Source organism: Schistocerca serialis, chromosome 5 (genome assembly GCF_023864345.2).
Source record: "Schistocerca serialis cubense isolate TAMUIC-IGC-003099 chromosome 5, iqSchSeri2.2, whole genome shotgun sequence".
NCBI lineage: Eukaryota > Metazoa > Arthropoda > Insecta > Orthoptera > Acrididae > Schistocerca > Schistocerca serialis.
Genome location: NC_064642.1, coordinates 257490543 through 257510931, shown reverse-complemented (window position 1 = coordinate 257510931; position 20389 = coordinate 257490543). Strand labels below are relative to the sequence as shown.

At 40.5% G+C, this 20389-nt stretch overlaps 1 protein-coding gene across 1 annotated transcript in view; it reads left to right on the top strand.

The window, feature by feature from the left end:
* Positions 1–18460, top strand: part of LOC126481497 (uncharacterized) — a 42531-nt gene extending 24071 nt beyond the window's left edge. The window contains exons 4-5 of the mRNA XM_050105283.1: positions 5740–5883; positions 18103–18460. Coding sequence (XP_049961240.1) covers positions 5740–5883; positions 18103–18198 — 240 coding nt within the window. The 3' untranslated portion in view covers positions 18199–18460. The remainder of the gene's footprint in view (positions 1–5739; positions 5884–18102) is intronic.
* The last annotated feature ends 1929 nt before the right edge of the window (positions 18461–20389 follow it).

Here is a 20389-nt window from a genome sequence, read left to right as displayed (position 1 = left end):
CATTGGAGACGCTGGCAATCATGGGGATTTCCTCACGGTGAGTCAATCATCTTCCCACTCAACAGCTACTAAACGTAATGTAATGAGGCTGATGAGTCACAGACCCCACTGCACCACGGTTCCTCATGGTCTCACATACTGAAGATGGTCAGTCCTTCCACACAGTAAATCTGTTTATTATTCAGAAAGGTGTTGAAGCAATTGCTGGCCCTGTGAGATCGTGCTCTCGTTTATGAAATGGCACTTTTTCTTTTGGAGACCACTTCTGATTCTTAAGCACAATTGCTTGCTGCCTCGCTTCTCCATGGCTACCCGCTTGTGTCGAGGCCCATAGAACTTGGAATTCTTTCTGTGGTGTAATTTACACCAGGCTGCTAGACGGTCTGAGGCCGAAATCTGATCTTACCTCTCTGATCAGGGTGTCATTGGCATCCATCGTGTAATGAAAAAGGTTGATTCCTACATTGTGCTCACCCGCACTCTTTTCCTCACCTTTGATGTTGGTGCTTCCGTTCAAGCTCAAAGCAGGCTATGAAATAATCATTGTCTGGCTGTACAGTCCAAACCTGATGCGCTGCCAACAGTGTCATCATTTCAACCACACTAAGACGTCTTGTCGACACCCAGCCAAATGTCACCTGTGGTAGGGATGCACACGAGTGTGTGTCCACTTCCTCACTGCTGTATCAACTGCAATGGCAGCTATGCCACCTCCTCTTGGGGTTGTCCCATGTATGTTGATGAGCAGACTGTTAAAGAGATCTGGGTAAAGGAAAAGGCGCCTTACCCAGTCACTTGCAAGTTACTGGCTAGTCGCATACCCTGTGTTCTTCTGTCTGGTACCTATAGTTCTGTTCTTGTTACCCCTCGCTCCGTGAAGGACATGGCCATGCAGACAGGCTACCTACATGCAGATCTGAGGTTGTGAAATCGTCCCTTGTGGATTGAGTGTGCGGAGTTCTTCAGTTGACCATCTCGTTACTTTGTCCACCCATGTTATGAACGGTTTTCTGTTGAAATCCCAGACTGTAGCACTGTTTTTTAAATTTGGAGAAAGCCTACGACACATGCTGGAGAACTGGTATCCTCCGTACTCTTTACGTGTGGGGCTTCTGTGGTCTCCTGCCCTGTTTCCTTCAGGCATTTTTAAAAGATAGTTTTCAGGGTGCATGTGGGTTCTGCCTTGTTGGACCCCTTTATCCAGGAAAACGGTATGCCTCAGGGTTCTGTCCTGAGTGTCGTCCTCTTTGCTATTGCCATTAACCCTATAATGGCTTGTCTCCCACTGGGTGTCTCCAGCTCCCTTTTTGTTGAAAAGTTTGCCATCTACTGCAGTTCTCCACGGACCTGTCTCAGTGAGTTGCTTCTTCAGTGGTGTCTTTACCCCTGGAGCATCAGCAATGGCTTTTGCTTTTCCACTGACAAAAGCATCTGTATGAATTTCTGGTGACACAAGTGGTTTCTCCCACAATCTTTAAATCTTGGGCCTGCTGCTCTTTCGTTTGTTGAAACTACAAAATTTCTTGGCTCATGCTCAATAGGAAACTCCCTTAGTCCTCCCATGTATCTTAACTGGCAGCCCGCTGTATGTGGTTCCTCAGTGTCCTATGTGTCCTCTATTGCACTTCCTGGGGTGCCGATCGAACCACCCTCCTCAGTTTGTACCAGTCCCATGTCTGTCTGAAACTCAGCTATGGATGCTTTGTTTATGCATCTGCGTGCCCTTCCCTCTTATGCCATCTCAACACTATCTACCATTGGCCATTCATTTGGCCGTGTGTGCATTTTACACCAGCCTGGTTGAGTGTCTGCATGCTGAAGCTGCTGAACTACCCTTGTCCTACTGCTGTGACTTTCTCCTCAACAGGTATGCATGCCATTTGCCATGTGTGGCCACCCATCCTATGCCTCCTCCTTCGATGATCCCTTTGATCATCAGTATGGGGGTTGGCCTTGTTCTGTTACCTCCTGGAGTTCGCTTTCAGTGCTTACTATGGTGATTTAACTTCACGCTACCTGGAACTCCCTCTGTGGGTGTGAACCCTTCACCACCTTGGCATCATAAAGTGGCCCATGTTAACCTTGGCCTTCATTCACTTCCTAAGGACCCTACTCCCAGCCTTGGTCTATCACCTGCAGTTTCATGATCTTCGCATGGTACTTCACGATAGTATCTTTGTATACACTGATGACTCTCGGACTGACTGTGTGGTCAGGTGTGCCTTTCATTGGCGCCTGTGTCTTTAGATACCGGCTTCCGGCACACTCCTTAGTATTCACAGCCGAGCTCTTCCCTTGTATCAGGCCACGGAGTACATCCTGTGACATAGCCATTTCAATTGTCCTCTTCTCCGACTCCCTGAGTGCCCTTCAAAGTATGGGTGCTGTACACGGCCCATCCCTTAGTGGAGTAGGTCTAGGAAAACTGTCAATTGCTCACTTTTGGTTGAGCCAGTGTGATGTTTGTGTGGGTTCCTGGTCATGTTGGTCTGCCAGGAAATGAGGCTGCTGATGCTGCTTCCAAAGCTGCAGTACTAGTACCTCAGCCCACGAGTACCTATGTTCACTCAGATGATCTGTGTCCCGTCTGTCAGGTGGTGGTGTCCTTTTGGCATCACCAATGGTCCTCCCTTCACCAGAATAAGCTCCAGCTTATCAAGCCTCTCCCAGTAGCTTGGACGACCTCCTCTCGGCCCTCCTGGCAGGTGGAGGTTATTTTAACTGTATGTATTGGGCACTGCCTTTTTAGCCATTGTCATTTGCTAAGTGGAGCTGCCCCACCACTTTGTACACATTGCACCCAAGTTTTAACTGTCTGCCACTTCCTGATGGAACATCCATTTTTTAACCTCTTACATTCCTGTTTGGGTTTGCCTTCAGAGTTATCGCCTGTTTTAGCAAATAAAGCACAGGCTATTGACCGCATTTTACTTTTTATCTGCCAAAGCAATATGGTGATGGCCATTTAATTTTTATTTTTGGACCTCGATTTCTGTATGGTGTCTTTCTTAGCCTTTTTTCCACAAGTCTGTTTTTAGCTGTTTTCTATTACATCAGTTGAGACTGATGTGTAGTCATCTTTAAACTCCTCTCTGTCTTCGTGTTCTATAGTTTTGACTTGGGCATGTATGACCCAGTTGCTTTTTTGCCTTAAAGCATAACATAACATAACAAAACAAAACATTGACTCAGGGTTTTCAACCACATTTGGCTCATAGGTTTCTTCCACTTGCAATGGTGAGACAGCATAGTTATGCCCATACTTAAGCCCGAGAAGAACCCAATGTCTCTAGACAGCTACCAACCGATTAGCCTGACCAACTTACTTTATAAACTGCTTGAGAGGATGGTTAGCTTCAAATTATGTTGGTTACTCAACTCTTCTTTGACCAAGGCATACGACACGGCTTGGTACCGTCACATTTTAGTTACAGCCCCCCCTCCCGTGACTGTCTTTTGCTGCCCTCTTCAGGTTTTTATCCATGATTTTTTACCCCACCAGCTCTAACCCAAAAGAGTTGGCACTTCTCTCAGCACCTCTAGAGTCCAGGAGAACGGTATCCCACATGGTTCTGTTAGGTGTAATACTGTTCCTCGTCACCATCAATGGGCCTCTGGGTACCCTGGCATTACATATCGACAGTTTTTCTACAAATATGGTGGAGCCCACTCCTGGTTTCTTATGCAATCGCCGTGCGATGATACCCTGTACCCCGTCCTTATTGCAAATGATGGGTGTCTCTGCTGATACCGTCCTAGGGTGGGATTGCCGGTTGGAATACGTCTCACTCCCTCCCTCCCCCCCCCCCCTCCCACACACACACACACACACACACACACACACACACACACACACACACACACACACACCTCTTCTCCTCAGGTGGTGTATGCTCCATTGATTAGGACCGACCTATCCCAGGATCCTAAGGTTTCTGTCGCTCCTACAGTATTCCAGCATCTGCTATGCTCCATCCTTGAAGAGTTCTGGGGTGCTACCATTTTTTACACAGATGGTTCTAAAATGATGGATAAAATGGGATATTATTTTGTCTCCTACTGGCATGGTACGCAATTTCCTGCTGGGATCATGTAGTGTGTTCACAGTAGAGCTGCTAGCCATTAGCAGGATCCTCCATTTTGTTACTCAGGCCTGCCTCCAGTGTTTTAATGTGTATAGACTCGGGGAGCAGCCTGTAGGTTATAGATTGATGCTACTCTCCTCACTTTGATCTCTGCTATCCATGAACTTCTCTCTACACTGCCTGCTCAGTTGTCTTTTTCTGGGTCTTGAGTCATGTGGGCATCCCAGGGAATGGACTGACTGACAGTTTGGTTAGAGAGGCAGACACTTACCTGCTGTTTCCTTTCATGATTCCAGGTGCAAATATATGGATACACATCAAACTTCTCTTTGCTCAATAGTGGAATACCCTCTGGTGCTCTACTGCTCTCAGTAATAAACTCTTCCTTCCACTCTTTTGGGAAGAAGTCCACTGTCTTATACCGCTGCATAATGGTCGTACTAGGCTCATACACTGTTTTCTCTTGTGTAACAAGCCACCCCCACAGTGTGGCTGTGGAGACAGACTGACAGTATCCCATATATTGGTAGAACGCCCCCAGTCTTTTTGTCCTTCATACTAAGTATAGCCTTCCAGATTCCTTGCCTTTAATATTGACAGACGGTTCACAGATGGTTGCCCTGGTCCTGAGTTTCCTATGTGAAAGTGGATTTTATTTTCAGTTAAGAGATTTTGTTTGTCTTGGAGCAGCAGGGTGGTTGTGGTTGGGGTCTCTTAGTTTCCTGTGTCTAGGACCCATGACCACTCCCCTTGCAAAGACTGCTTTTAGCCCTCTGTTTTTTTAGATTTGGCCTACCCTGTTATGCCCTCTACTGTGTGTTCTTTAGCTTCCTCTCTTTATGGTATGATCCCTCAGACTGGATTTGCCCACTTTCATCAGATACCACTGTCTTATGCAAGTAATTTTTGAATCTGGCGGCTGATGACCTCACCATTTAGTCCCATACTCCACCTCAACCAGTCAGTCAGTCAATTAACGGTTAAAATTCATATGGAGGTAATGTGTGTGTGAGAATGTCAACATCAGTTTTGATTTAAACTGCGCAAAAAAAAAGAACTTGAGCTCATTTAATTTCCATAACATTTTGTGTTGAACAGTGTTGTTGTGTGCAGTCACAGTTTTCCTGGATGTGAGTACTGTCACACGCAATTGCATTGTAGACAAATATTTCCTTGGTAGCATTTTGGGCACTGCTTTACTATCCAGAATGCAATTAATATCCATTAGCAAACTCCCATTTAGATAAACTAAACTTTCTTGTTATTATTGCTATTAAAATAAAGCATCTGCAAATCTTTGACACTACCCTTTTCCTTTTGCTACCACTTTATCACCCTTTCGTGAGTTCCTGCTGTTACATTCATATTTTCAAAGTTGTTAATACCCTAATATTAATAATCATTGTCTAATAGTCCTTTAATTGCAAATGATACTGTCACAACATTTGTAAATTTTTTTTGGCAATAAGTGATATGTAAGAGAAGGTTTCCCTGGCTTTATTTTGCTTAAAAATGCACAGATAGATATCAGTAAATTGTTAAATTTTAAATACCTGTTACTACTTTTTACTTCTAGTTGACTGAAATTTTGATTTTCTCAATGTGAACATCACGTAAAAGATTTTAGGTGACATATTGAACTTCTTATTTACAGGGAACTCCAGGTCTCGAAAGAATAGTGACATTGTTCTTTTTTTGTGCTGATTTGGCTATAAGAGCCCTTTGTGAGGGCAATGTTGCTCTCTTTCATGAAATAGTGTCGTGGACCATATTTTATTTGCGAAGGAGTGATTCTCTGGTAAGTTATTTTTAATGCAGGCAAGCAACCATACAGTTTTGTGCATTTTTTTATCCTTCATTTGTGGTGCTGCTACAGCTGCTGCCATTGACATCACCATTATTATAGTCAATTTGTTATATTTATTGTTTACTCTACATATTCTTTAGGCTTCCAGCTGTGAAGTGTTCTGAACAATTCTACTTAACCTTCAAGGTTCATTCAGCTAATTGTAAAGGTCAGTTCGTGGTATCATGTCAAAGAATAGGGACTGAATTTTTAGATGGGGGTGATATGTGCTTGGCAATATTTTGTCTGCAATAGATGGAAACTTCACAACCTTACTGAAGAATTTGTTATTAGTATGGCAAGCATTTAATTTTTTAAAACTCTCATTTTTAGCATTTTTGCTCATTTACAGATTATTTACCATAAGTTTTGCTACTTTGTGCAGGTATTACACTCTTTGGCTTATATATTTTATAAAACGATCTATTAATACTAAAGTTTTGAAGAGAGACTGTAATGTAATTAGTGTCAGACTTACTATAATTATTGTATCTACACAAATGTAAGACAACCCTGAATATAAAATTACCCTTTTTTTTTTTTTTTTTAAGAGGCCCCACGAGCAAAATTTTTTACCATGTTGTGACTAATGAAAATTATAAACTGTTTCACTGACAAAAAGTATCTGCTAAATAGTTAACAAACTTATGGCTTAATTGTCTACCTTTTGATAATACTAAGAAATAAAATAAACAAAAGAAATGGTTTACATTAAGTTTTGGACTGTTTTCTTTTCTGCCATTTTTGCTTAATAGCAGTGTTGCCAGTGGTATCACTGTTCTTAATCATTATCATCCTGCTAGAACAAATGTGATATTTATCTTTGTAATAAATATTTGGCTGTTCCTTCCAAATATGTTGGAATTTCTGAGGTTGTTGTGTTGGGACCTGAGAGCACACATGTTTCTTTTAAATACATATCTGATTTTACTTCTGTACTGATATGAGAATATTACAATCTACATTGATCCCGATCGTATCGTCCACCTGCCTGTCTCTCATTGGCTGTGTAGAACCAGCTGGCCCAAGCCCTTCCATTCTCATCATAAATCTTGGTGAGTGTTGACAAGATTGTAGCAGAAGACACACATGTATGCCACTGGACCCTATCTGGACATGGACCATCTCCTGCAGAAATGAATACTCAATCATAGTATTAGCTAAATTTTCATTTGTTTGATTCTGACTACAAAAAGATTCAGACAAACTGCAGTTAAAAGGTGGTAGAAATTCATAAAAAGGCAAAGATATGTGGTATAGATTCTCATGGTTGGTAACACAATGAAATTTACTGCTTGATTACCGATCCCCTCCCTGCAATCTCCATGGCTCTCAGCCAAGCTGGTGTCACTGTTCCCCTTCCAATCCTTTTGTAGTGCTGAGCTTGAGCAACTGAAAAACGGATCACAATATCTTCTAGTGTGCAGGTCATTTGTAACAACACCAACAAGTGAAAGCTCACAATTCCAAATTCAGTCCCAGTATCTACATGTTCCTTGTTCTGTGATCTAGTGACATCTCTTGGTACTATCTCCATGACGGGTCTTGCTGCTTTAACGTATTCTCATGATAAAAGTTACTTTAATACGATTTACTTCCTCTGTTAAACATTTCATTCTGGATTTTTTTCGTTCATTGTTTCAACTGAATGTCACTGTTATGTTCTAAAGCTGATTAAATGCTGGCAACTCATTTCTGTTTTTGAAAGCTATTTCCTCCTGTGTTTCACGAAGTTGTCAAATTATAATACATTGTTGTAGTGGCTCGTTTATAGTTCCTCGTGTATCTCTTGTGCTAGTGTTTTGGCACATGAGAATTCGAGTAACTTAGATATTGTATCAGCACTTCTTTGTATCAGGAAATCTCGAGCCTGTTGGAATGCGAATATTGTTTGCTGAGCCCTGCCGTTCTGAATTCTTCTAATAGCCACAACAACCAAAGCTTCATCTCTAAATGTAAGATAACTGCTATAAATGTTAGACTGATATATTCAACTAAACAATGTAAAAATGTTGACCTCAGCAACAATAGTTTCATATGTGAATATGATGACCCTGCAATTTTTTTTAATTGCAAATTTGGGATAAAATCTTGTCTTATAATCGGGTAAATATGGCAACTGTAAAGTGGCAAAAGTCAATGGCTGGTTGGTTCCTATATAGGAAACACATTTCTACACTTGCTGCAGCTGTAGATGAACAAGATAGTGTTTGTATTCTGATGCATCAAGTTCTGCTATGTTACTTTTATCATCAGATTATTCCAAAACTTCTGCTACTTCCAAACTTCAGATCCGCTATCTGTTGTTCCTCCTCATTGAAAAGTACTGTAGAACTGAAAACCTAGAAATACTGAACGCAGTTGCATAGTAAAAAAGATTTGCATTAGCATTAGAAAAAGACTTAAAAATTGCAACATTCAGTAATTACAGTAGTTAGTGGGTGTAATAAAACAAGAACGGTTTCTATTAGCAATGAAATGAACTTTGTACACAGTCCTGTTACATACAACCCAAGTTGTATGTGACTGTTGTCATTACAAGCAACATAGAGGTTTCGATTGTAGTGGAAGTAACCTTAACTGTGAAAGAGGGAAGGAAGTGAAGTCACATTACTTTATTTCACAGTAGTTTAAACTGGAGACGGTAAGCTGAAGTAAATCCACATTTCTGACCCCAATGATAGTTGCATTGTCAAGGATACCTCACTGTGTAAAATAAGCTGTTGAACTCTGAACAAAGTAATTTTGTAAACACCAATATCATTCTCTGGGTTAGAGGTATCTGCAAGTGTATTCCTCACTATAACTGTGTTGACAGTATGGGAAAGTAAAAAGTTAAAACAATAATATTGTCAATTATTAGTACTGTTTTATCTTAAAGTAATATAATATGCTCTCTAGAGAGCTAATAAATCTCAGGTTAATGATGTATGAATGATTGAAGTATGCGCTCTTGCTGTGGGAGTACATCATAATTCTAAACGCACATCAGAAACTACTAACAACATTTATAGATTCTAGGATCCCTACCATTTTTGTGGTGAACTTGAACATTTAAGATCGGTTCTCTGCTCAGTTAAGCCTTCACTGGCTTATGGGTTCAAAACATAATTGCTACTCTTACACGGGCCTTGACTGTGATATTACATCTAAATCTTATTAAAAATCAGCAGGTTGACTTCCTTGGACTACATCTGATTTTGGCTGATAGGGCACAGCATAGTACCTAATGCAATTGCAACATCAAGCTGAATGTTACCCAGTGTTCATTGTGTACATAAATCAGTTTTTCTCCTCTGCATGGACTCTTGATATGACTGAGAGAATAGAGTTAATTGTACTGGTGATCTTACAGGAGCCTTCCATAATACAAGGGGCAATAATCCTGTAATATGCATGTAATAAAGTAAAATGATTTTAGTCAGATGATTACAAAAATACACCTTGGCAACAGAAAACAAACCAACCATCAAAAAGGAAAACAGAGAGAACATAATGTTGGCAAAGTTTAGTTGCTAGCCCAAAGAACAGTGTTTACACTTTTAATCATTGTCCAGACGTCGCTTTCCGCACAGCCCCTGCTGCGCACCATGGTAGAGTGCAACTCCAGGAATGTGTGGGTATTTGTTATGCATCCCTTAGCCTACTATAGTGGAAACTACTGGTGTGTCGAGTTATTTCTGTGGACTTGTTTACATAGGTGAGGGTAACCCTGAGGTTGTGATTATGCCAACTGCTTGGTTGGTTTGAAGTAGCTGATGTTAAGTCCCAAGTTTCCTGCTTGTGGAAAGGGGCATTTGGTGTCAGCAAATATGATGGTTTGACCAGTTCCAGTGATTCTAGTAGTGGTTTGCTGTTCCATTATTTTCACCATACGTTTATTGTGTTAGAGTATTTGGAAAGAAGCAGATGATGATGGTTTCCTGGTTGTAACTGTGGGTACACTGCATCTGTCCTTAGCATCACATTGCACTTCTGACATGCAACTCGTTCTCAAATGACATTCTTTTTTAATGCTGGGCCACACAAGTTTGTGTCATCAGCTTAATGGTGGCTTTTGTGCTGGGGTGGAAGAGGTTTTGAATACGGTCAAATAGTTTTACATAGCATTTCAGGCACAAATGGTGATTAGAGACAAATCGTGTATTGGTGTTTGTTTGAACTAGAGAACAGTTCAATTGCTTGGTAACTACTCCTCTAGATGTCTGTCTGTGGCTTGTGCTGCACTGAGCTGACTAATTTGTCATACAAGATGGGACACCAAGCCTGCAGAAAAATCGGCAACTAGAAGAAAAGTCAGCAAATGTTTTATGTACATTGTAAATTGACTAATGAACTGTATTTAGTGAAATTGTTGGGGAGAACCACCCCTCTTTGAGTTTCTTGAAAGTGTACGTGATTGGTTTGTGGTCCGTATAGATTACAAATGGTCTAGCATGAGGGAGTACATCCCGTACTGCTTCATAGATGGCCAGCAGCTTGTGGTTGTATGCACTCAATTGGTTTGTGCTCCTGTCAATTTCTGGGCAGAAAAAAAAATCTTAGTTTCCAACACTTCTCCATGTATTAATGGAGAGCTGTGGTGATAGCATGAACACTAACATCTACCACTAATGCTAATGGCACATTACAGACCAGGTGAGAAAAGAGAACTGCTCACCTTTTCAAAGGTGTTGAATCTCTTACCATCCATGCAAGGGGCATCGGTCCATGGTGGTGTTAAGTTGCCAGTGCCGCTATCAGTGGCGTGTGTTTATCTGCTGCTCCTGGCAGGTGTTGGTGGTTGATGTTAACAATTCCTAGGAATCTTCTTAGCTGCGTAAATCCTTTCAGTGCAGGATGTTTTTAAGAACCTCTATCTACTCTTTGAATGGACAAGTATTAGCTGCAGAAACTGTGTGGCTGGGGATTGTTACTTGTTTCTTGCACAGAACACATTCTATTTAATTTACTATCACACTATTTCCACATCCTGTTGAACACCACACTGATATGTTTGCCATGTAATACTACTGTTTGAGGAAATACAAAAATATTGTAAAGAGATAAAACAAATTGTCACACTACTTTATGGTGGCAACAGCAACGCTTTCTCCTCAGGCTGTCTACAAGAGGTTGGGGTTGGTCCTAGCCCCCGATACATTTTATCAAAGATGCTTGCACATTCGTGAGTCAGATTTAAAAACCTGGAATAGGCAATGGCTTTATACGGTTCAAATACAGCCTTTAATTTTTTGACATGAAGCACCTGAAGATGCAAATTTAATTTGCGAAACAGGTCGTATTCTCCAGTAAAGAATTCCAGCAGTTGCAGGACCTGGTTCACTCAAATCATAGGAATTGAATCTTCATAGCACTTCATTTACAAAATGTACCATGGCTGGACAGGATTTTTTATCCCAAATATCATCCATAGATACTCTAAAAGACCAAAAGGTGTTACCACTACGGTCATGGGGAAAATCCTTTTGCTTTAGGAATCTGGTATAAGCTTTATTACTGTCGGTCAGGTGTGCTAAAATTGTAGCTCTGGCTAACAATTTTGCGAAATCCCTTATACCAGGGAGTGGGTAGCAATTGGGGATGATATATGAAGCACAATATTATCTGCACGGCCTCTACGTGCAATCCTTCTTTCTCACTAGATATAATGGTGATGGTCGGAGGCTGTCGGATCTGCACGTTATACATGTATGTATCATTTCCTCAAGTTCTGCTTTTGCAACTGTAAAATGGTCAGGTGCCAATCTATGTTTTATTACATATTAGAGTAGTACATAAAGAAATATGTTTTAATTGGACCACTTTTTTCGCTTTGTGATAGTGCTGTAATAGTGACAAACATATGGCTCACAATTTTAGACTAACAGTTGGTAACAGATAGGATTTTTAAATTAAAATACAGAGCGTAGGTATGTTTGAACATTTTGAACATTTTATTTCGGTTGTTCCAATGTGATACATGTACCTTTGTGAACTTATCATTTCTGAGAACGCATGTTGTTACAGTGTGATCACCTGGAAATGCCACATTAATGCAATAAATTCTCAAAATGTTGTCCACCAACCTCAACACGTTTGTCAATACGTGTAACGACATTCCTCTCAACAGTGAGTAGTTCGCCTTCCATAATGTTCGCACATGCATTGACAATGTGCTGATGCATGTTGTCTGGCATTGTCGGTGGATCACGATAGCATATATCCTTCAACTTTCCCCACAGAAAGAAATTCAGGGACGTCAGATACGGTGAACGTGTGGGCCACGGTAGGTTGCTTAGACAACCAACCTGTCATGAAATACGCTATTCAGTACCGCTTCAACCACACGTGAGCTATGTGCCAGACATCCATCATGTTGGAAGTACATCGCTATTCTGTCATGCAGTGAAATATCTTGTTGGTAGGACATTACGTAGGAAATCGGCATACATTGCACCATTTAGATTGCCACTAAGGTCGCTGATGTTCCACTTGTTGCAGCCATTGTGGACTTTCCATTGCCCAAATGTGCATATTATGCTGCTGTTGGTGAATGATGCTTCGTCGCTAAATAGAACACCTGTAAAAGTCTGTCATCGTCCCATAATTTCTTTTCTGCCCAGTGGCAGGACTGTAGACGACATTCAAAGTCGTCGCCATGCAATTCCTGGTGCATAGAAATATGGTACAGGTGCAGTCGATGTTGATGTATCATTCTCAACACGGACGTTTCTGAGATTCCCGATTCTCGCGCATTTTGTCTGCTGCTGATGTGCGGATTAGCCGCGACAGCAGCTAGAACACCTACTTCGGCATCATCATTAGTTGCAGGTCGTGGTTGACGTTTCACATGTGGCTGAGCACTTCCTGTTTCCTTAAATAAAGTAACTATCCGGCGAATGGTCCGGACATTTGAATGGTATCGTCGAGAACACCGAGCAGCATACATAGCACAGGCCCGTTGAAAATTTTGATCACAATAGCCATACATCAACACGGTATCGACCCTTTCTGCAATTGGTAAATGGTCCATTTTAACACGGGTAATGTATCACGAAGCAAATACCGTCCGCATTGGTGGAATGTTAGGTGATACCACGTACTTATACTTTCTATTACAGTGCCATCTATCACAAAGCGAAAAAGTGGTCCAACTAAAACATTCATATTTTTTAACGTACTACACGAATATGTATTAAAAAATGGGGGTTCCTATTTTAAAAAATGCAGTTGATATCCGTTTGACGTATGGCAGTGCCATGTAGCAGGCCAACCATAGCGCCATCTGGTTTCCCCCTTCAAGCTAGAAGAGTTTCGTTCTTTGTAGTTTCTTCGTTTGATGCTTATTTCGCGAGGTATTTGGTCGGGTCACTATCAATGGACCACCCTGCGTCAAGCCTAGATATTTAATCAATGTGACTGTGTTGGCTAGCACCCTACTAATGCTGTATTTGAATATTATTGGATTACAGGATTATTTTATATACTCATTTGCATTAGCTTACCTTTTTCTGCTTTTAGAGCCAGGTGCCATTCGTGACAAACAAGAAATTTTGTCAGTCGTCATGTATCCTCCTGCAGTGACTACAATGACACATTGCCGTACACAACAGCATCATCAGTAAACGACTGAAGAGTGCTGCTCACTGTATCTGCTACATAATTTATGTTCTGTATATAGAAAATAATAGTGGCACTATCACACTTCCCTGGACCACTACTGATAGCACCTTTGTCTCCATTGAACAATCAACGTGGAAGACAACATAAAGGGATCTCTTACTTAAGAAGTCTGTGTGCCACTCACATATGTGGGAACCTATCCCATATGCTCACTTTCATTATGTACACAGTGGGGCACTGTGTCAAATGCTTTTTCAGAAATCTAGGAATACGATATCGTGAGAGAACTGCAAGTTGTTTACATCTGGTTTGCCGAATTCAGTCATGGTTGAGCAACTGTCAGTGACAAGTTTTGTGTAGCTCCAAAGTAGGTTGTTGTTCCAAATAATACTGATTCTTTGCACAACTTGACTGAAGTGATAGGTTTCTGCCTTGTGGGCGAGATAGCCATATTGTTGATTGCAGTACATTTGATTTTCCTTGAACATTTAGCTATGAATATAGTATTTTTCCAGTGGATTCTGCCCAATTTCACTGAAACTCAAAAGCATGCTCATGTTAGTTGGCGCAAGAAAATGCTAAAAAAAATTTGTCTGAGAAAATGCAAATTGTATATCTACCATATTAAGAGATGAAACTTAACTATTAGGCATATTTGTACGAGCTACAAACCCGGCAGCACTACACTGTGTGGGTATTCAAAGAGGAGCCAAAACCACTAAAACTGGTTCATTTGCAAAGCTCTTCCAAGAAAATTATAGCTCGATTCTTTGGTTATACTAGAGATCACTGTAGGGCAGAGTTACTTCTTTTTTATATGAGGAACCGTTTTTAAAGCTCATTTCGTTTTGGAACCTCTAGTTCGTTTCGGTAGTGTTACAAATGCAACTTTCTGTAAATAGATTATTTGCAACACAAATAATTTATACATATGAGTTTCAAAAAGTAATTTCAAAATTAACTTGTAAGTTGTTAAAATTTGTATATAAAATAGCACAAACGGGGATTGAAAGTTTAATTAGAGTGGCACTGGTTCTTACTTTCGCAGATGTACTCAATACTAGGTTTAAAGATGAATAATGAATTCTCATGACAAGTTCTTCAGGTTGTAGTACTTACTGCTGTTGACACACATGCTGGGAAATCTGTTGTACATATATATTATGTACTTGAAAATGGTGAAAGCACCAAATAGACATTTTGCAGCAATAGAGGATATTCATCTTTCAAGCTGCACCAAAATTTCACTAACACACAATGACTCAAATGTCCAATACAATAAAAAATGTTGCGTTCTTCTGCTGACACTGTGGAACTTGTGTTGTGGTAGAGGTTAGAGGAAAACAAGGTTTGTGAAGCATTGGAGTAAATTCACTCTTTGTGACGAGCAACTGAGAGAAAAGGTGGAATAACTTTGATCTAAAATATACTTGGAGTTCTGCTACTCCTTTCCACAATTCCACTGATAAATCAGACATTGCCTGTAAAACTGCATGCCTCTCACCATTAGCATCAGACCTGACAAACAAAACAGATGTTTCAGTTGCGGCTTAGTGAAGGGTACTTATGGACTGTGTGAAGGGTTATGGAAGTAACTCAGATTCTTAGTTACGATAGCTATAAGGGGCAGTCAAATGAAACCATATATTTCAAAAGGAAACCCATAAATGTTAATACACTGACATCCTTGTTAGACAAGATGGTTCTGTAAGCAACTATAAACAATTTTGCATGAAGATAGTGACAAAGTGTGCACTTCTTCCAGAGCAAATCGACAGCCACAGATGTTTTTCTTCAGGGCTCCAAAAATATGGAAATCACATGGTGAGAGACATTACCATATGAAAGATGTGCAAGGGCTTCCCAGTAAAATTTCTGCTATCTACTCGAAACAATGGGTGGCCCCACATGTTGCCTAGGTTTTCAGCTATGCTGCAGAAGTTTTGATGGGGAGCCCTTACAAATTCTCCATGCAGTCATGATTTCTCCTGTCTTCTTCAGGCAGAGGCGCATTCCTAGGTACGGTCGTGGTTTAATGGATAACTTGATAACATTTATCCATGTAGGTATTTCTCACAGTGGTAAGTGTATTAACTGTTATGCCAGTTACATTTTAAATACACTGAGGTAATAAATTCATGGGATAGTGATGTGCACATACAAAGATAGTGGTAGTATTGTGTACACAAGGTATAAAAGGTCAGTGCAGTTGTGGAGCTGTCATTTGAGCTAAAGTGATTCATGTGGAAAGGATTCAGACGTGATTGTGGCCACACGACAGGAATTAAGACTTTCAGTGTGGAGTGCTAGTTGGAGTTAGATGCATGGCAGTTCCATTTCAGAAATCATTATGGAATTGTGTTCAGGGATCCACATTGTCAAGAGTGTGCTGAGAAAATCAAATTTCAGGCAGTACCTTTCACCATGGACAACAGTGGCCTTTGGACTTCACTTCACGACCAAGAGCAGTGGCTAATGTGTAGAGTTCAGTTCTAACAGACCAGCAATACTGCATGAAATAACAGAAACCAATGTAGGATGTACAATGAACGTATCTTATCAGGACCGTGTGGCAAAATTTGGCATAATACGCTATGGCAGCAGATTACCACTGCCACTGCCTTTGGTAACGTACAGTGTCACCTGCAGCGCCTGTTCTGTGTCATTGACTATATTGGTTGGATTGTAGACGACTGTGGCCTGGTCAGATGAGTCCAGATTTCAGTTGGTAAGAGCAGATGGTAGAGGAAGTGTTGGGCACAGCCCCCCACGAAGCCATGGGTCCAAGTTCTCAAGGCAATGTGCAAGGTGGTGGTGCTGTCATGGGCTGTGTTTACCTGGAGTGGACAGGGTCCTCTGCTCCAAGTGAAGCAGATTTTTGACTGGAAATGGTTATGTTCAGTTACTTGGAGACTCTTTGCAGCCAGTCATGGGCTTCACATTCCCAAAAAAAGAAATTTTTATGGATAACAGTGCACTATGTCTCGGGCCACAATTGTTCAGTTACATTGAGAAACATTGTGGACGATAGTAGGAAATAATTTGGCCACTCAGATTGTCTGACACGAATCTCATCAAACATATAGGGAACATAATTGAAAGTTCAGTTTGTGCACAAATCCTGCATCAGTATTTCTGCAGGGTAATCGCAGGAACTTAATGAATCCATGCCACATAATTGCTGCACTGCACGTGGCGAAAGGTAGTTGCTGCACTGCACGTGGCGAAAGGTAGTTGCTGCACTGCACGTGGCGAAAGGTAGTTGCTGCACTGCACGTGGCGAAAGGTAGTTGCTGCACTGCACGTGGCGAAAGGTAGTTGCTGCACTGCACGTGGCGAAAGGTAGTTGCTGCACTGCACGTGGCGAAAGGTAGTTGCTGCACTGCACGTGGCGAAAGGTAGTTGCTGCACTGCACGTGGCGAAAGGTAGTTGCTGCACTGCACGTGGCGAAAGGTAGTTGCTGCACTGCACGTGGCGAAAGGTAGTTGCTGCACTGCACGTGGCGAAAGGTAGTTGCTGCACTGCACGTGGCGAAAGGTAGTTGCTGCACTGCACGTGGCGAAAGGTAGTTGCTGCACTGCACGTGGCGAAAGGTAGTTGCTGCACTGCACGTGGCGAAAGGTAGTTGCTGCACTGCACGTGGCGAAAGGTAGTTGCTGCACTGCACGTGGCGAAAGGTAGTTGCTGCACTGCACGTGGCGAAAGGTAGTTGCTGCACTGCACGTGGCGAAAGGTAGTTGCTGCACTGCACGTGGCGAAAGGTAGTTGCTGCACTGCACGTGGCGAAAGGTAGTTGCTGCACTGCACGGGGCGAAAGGTAGTTGCTGCACTGCACGGGGCGAAAGGTAGTTGCTGCACTGCACGGGGCGAAAGGTAGTTGCTGCACTGCACGGGGCGAAAGGTAGTTGCTGCACTGCACGGGGCGAAAGGTAGTTGCTGCACTGCACGGGGCGAAAGGTAGTTGCTGCACTGCACGGGGCGAAAGGTAGTTGCTGCACTGCACGGGGCGAAAGGTAGTTGCTGCACTGCACGGGGCGAAAGGTAGTTGCTTGGATGTTATTTTATTTCAGTTCTGAAAAAAGATTCTCAAGGTTGTCATGTTTTGTCTGTGTGTATGGAAATGCTAAACCATTTAATATGTTACATTTTTGTAAGTACACCAAAAACTGTGCCACAGCCCCTGTTGACCTGACATCACTGCATTAATTTATTGATCAGTTGATAAGTTTTTTGAACTGTTGTATTTTCAGAGCTTTGTTTAATGAGCTGTTTGGTCATTCACTGGCTTTGTGGTGGTGGAAGTGTGTGTTAATCCATTTAAGATTCAATTAAACTCTGTGCTATCTAGAATGAATCTCTCACCTAAATTATAGATCCTAATTTTGGCATTGGGCTCGGCATTTAGTGTAGTATTATTTAGAAATGGCAAATGAGAACTGGGTTTCTTGTGACCCATGAGCAGATCTGTGTAAAAGTGCTGGCAGTGATGGTTTTCTTCCCTCAAATTTACAACCATCTTTATTTTTTTTTATTTTTTATTTATATATATATTTTTTTTTTTGCAGGTTGCGGTTTCTCCGAAAAAATCGTCCTACATTATTACTTTAACAACATGTGTTGTTGGAATAGTAACTCTCATGTTCTTAATGAAAAGGATTTAATTGTGAAAAAATGGAATTATGCAACTTATTTTGTATGTTGATATTTTTGATAATATTTTTCTTAAAAGTAAGCATTTCTTTGCTCAACGAAGTAAATCTACTAAAGGAATTGTTAATTATACAAACACTTTATCACATGTGTTCCGAAATACCTTAGTATGTGAATATAGATCTAAATTTAGCTTGTAAGGAATATACATATTATTATGTAGGTATTATTCTTTCTTGTGTTTTTAAGGCTATTTATTTGTTACATGTGTTCATTAATTTTCTCCATTTGTAGTAACACTTTTTAAAAATTTATTTAAAAATAAATATATTGAGACTTTCAACATTCATCAAATTTTTTGTGGATCTGGTGCATTTATTCAGGAAATGGATGTGTTTTCTTTTCAGACAGCAGTTCTACTGTTGCATAATAGGTATGGGTTACGTGTAATCATCCTTGTATTGCTTGAGGATTTCCAAAAGATTTTACAATATTTTTTGTTGAAGAAGAATTTCTGTGAGCAGTATATGCTAAATGTTATTTTTAATGCTGAATTATAAATAATTCACTTGTTGGATGATTAAGTCTAACACTTCTATTCACATGTCATAACAACCAGGCTACACCACCCAGTCAGCTTCAGTGGCAATACTTCTTATGAATCTCCTCATCTCATAAATCACACTTTATAAAAACGCAGTTGCCCACAATTCATTATTAAAGTTGTCACAAACATTTTGTGTGGCACTGCTTCTCAGTCCACATCCACTACTTGTAGATGGAGTAAACAGTTACTATTTGCAAGAACCAAAGTAGTTCATTTGACCAGAAAAATTCAGGCAACAAAAGTATACAGCATAAAAGCTGACAATCCAGACATAAATACCAATTACCTTTTAGTGTCCAAAAAATTAAAACGTGTTATTGTAAATTCTGAAGTCTTGGCTTTCTAATAGTAGTGTCAGTACAGCCAAAACTACTCATTAGCTCACTCAAAATCTATCATTTAATGTCATTATAAAAGGTTGTTACTCACTACTTTCAATTAACAAGGTTTACAGTAAAACTAAATTCTTTCTTGTAATAGACATGTTGAAAGTTTTCCTATGAATACTAAATTTGCATGGTGTTATGATCTGAATAATTTTTGGACACAACATACTAGACATACAGGACATGGGTAACTAAATTTAGGTGGAAAAAATAGATATTAGTGCAAAAAGTGCAGATGGAAAGTTTCTAGCTTGTGCTGTTTCAACCTGATGATTGTAACCAGGTCCAGTGAAATATTAACTGTGAGAATTCTGAGTACTGTTAATATACCATCAATTAATAACACCAAGAAGAATTCTGAGATTTAATGTAGATGTTTATCCAAATGTACTTAACAAATGGATGTTGCATTGGTGGATCAGGCTTCCCACATTTTAAGTCAGTGGCCTAAAAATATAGGCATAGGAACATGGTTTGCTTCAGAAGTAAAACCTGCAAGTACTACAAATAAAATTAGTGGACCAGTCTTTAAATGAAAGATTTGAGGTAACAGTAGCAAAAGCATTGCTACTGGATCACGAAACTGGAAGAAAAATGCTTTCCAATAACCTTCCATAATCCAGTATATACATGCCGAAGGATGCCAAAATAATATTTGTATTCCAGGTACATTTCTAAGAAGGAAAACAACATTGAGGTTAAACTTCCTATTGATGTCATTAGAGTAAAAGCTCAGATTGGACAGTGGATGAGATCAGATATGGTCCTTCCTAAGGAACAAACATGTTATTTCCTAATATGATTTAATGAAATGATACAAACCTGAACTTGTTTGGGTGATTAGAAACTTTAAACGGTCAGCTATTTTAGATACACAAATTCTGATTCTACAGTCTGTTGGCTGTGTGTGAAACTTAGTATTCAGCCACAAATGTAATTTGATGTTGAAGGTCGTATGAGGATAAATTATATTGCGATACAATGGAAGTGGCCTGGGGTAACGAGCCACTTCGGTGCAAGGGTGGTTTGCAGCAGTGAATCGTAGAGTGTGGAAGACATTGGTATCTCAGAAAAATATCAGAAAGTTAGTTTTATTGAGATTACTACTACTACTACTACTACTACACTTGTAGTGCTGTGCCACATCCCCTGTAGCACATGGCACAGTTGACTTGGGGTGCACGGCTGTGACCAGCTTTGTCAAGAAGT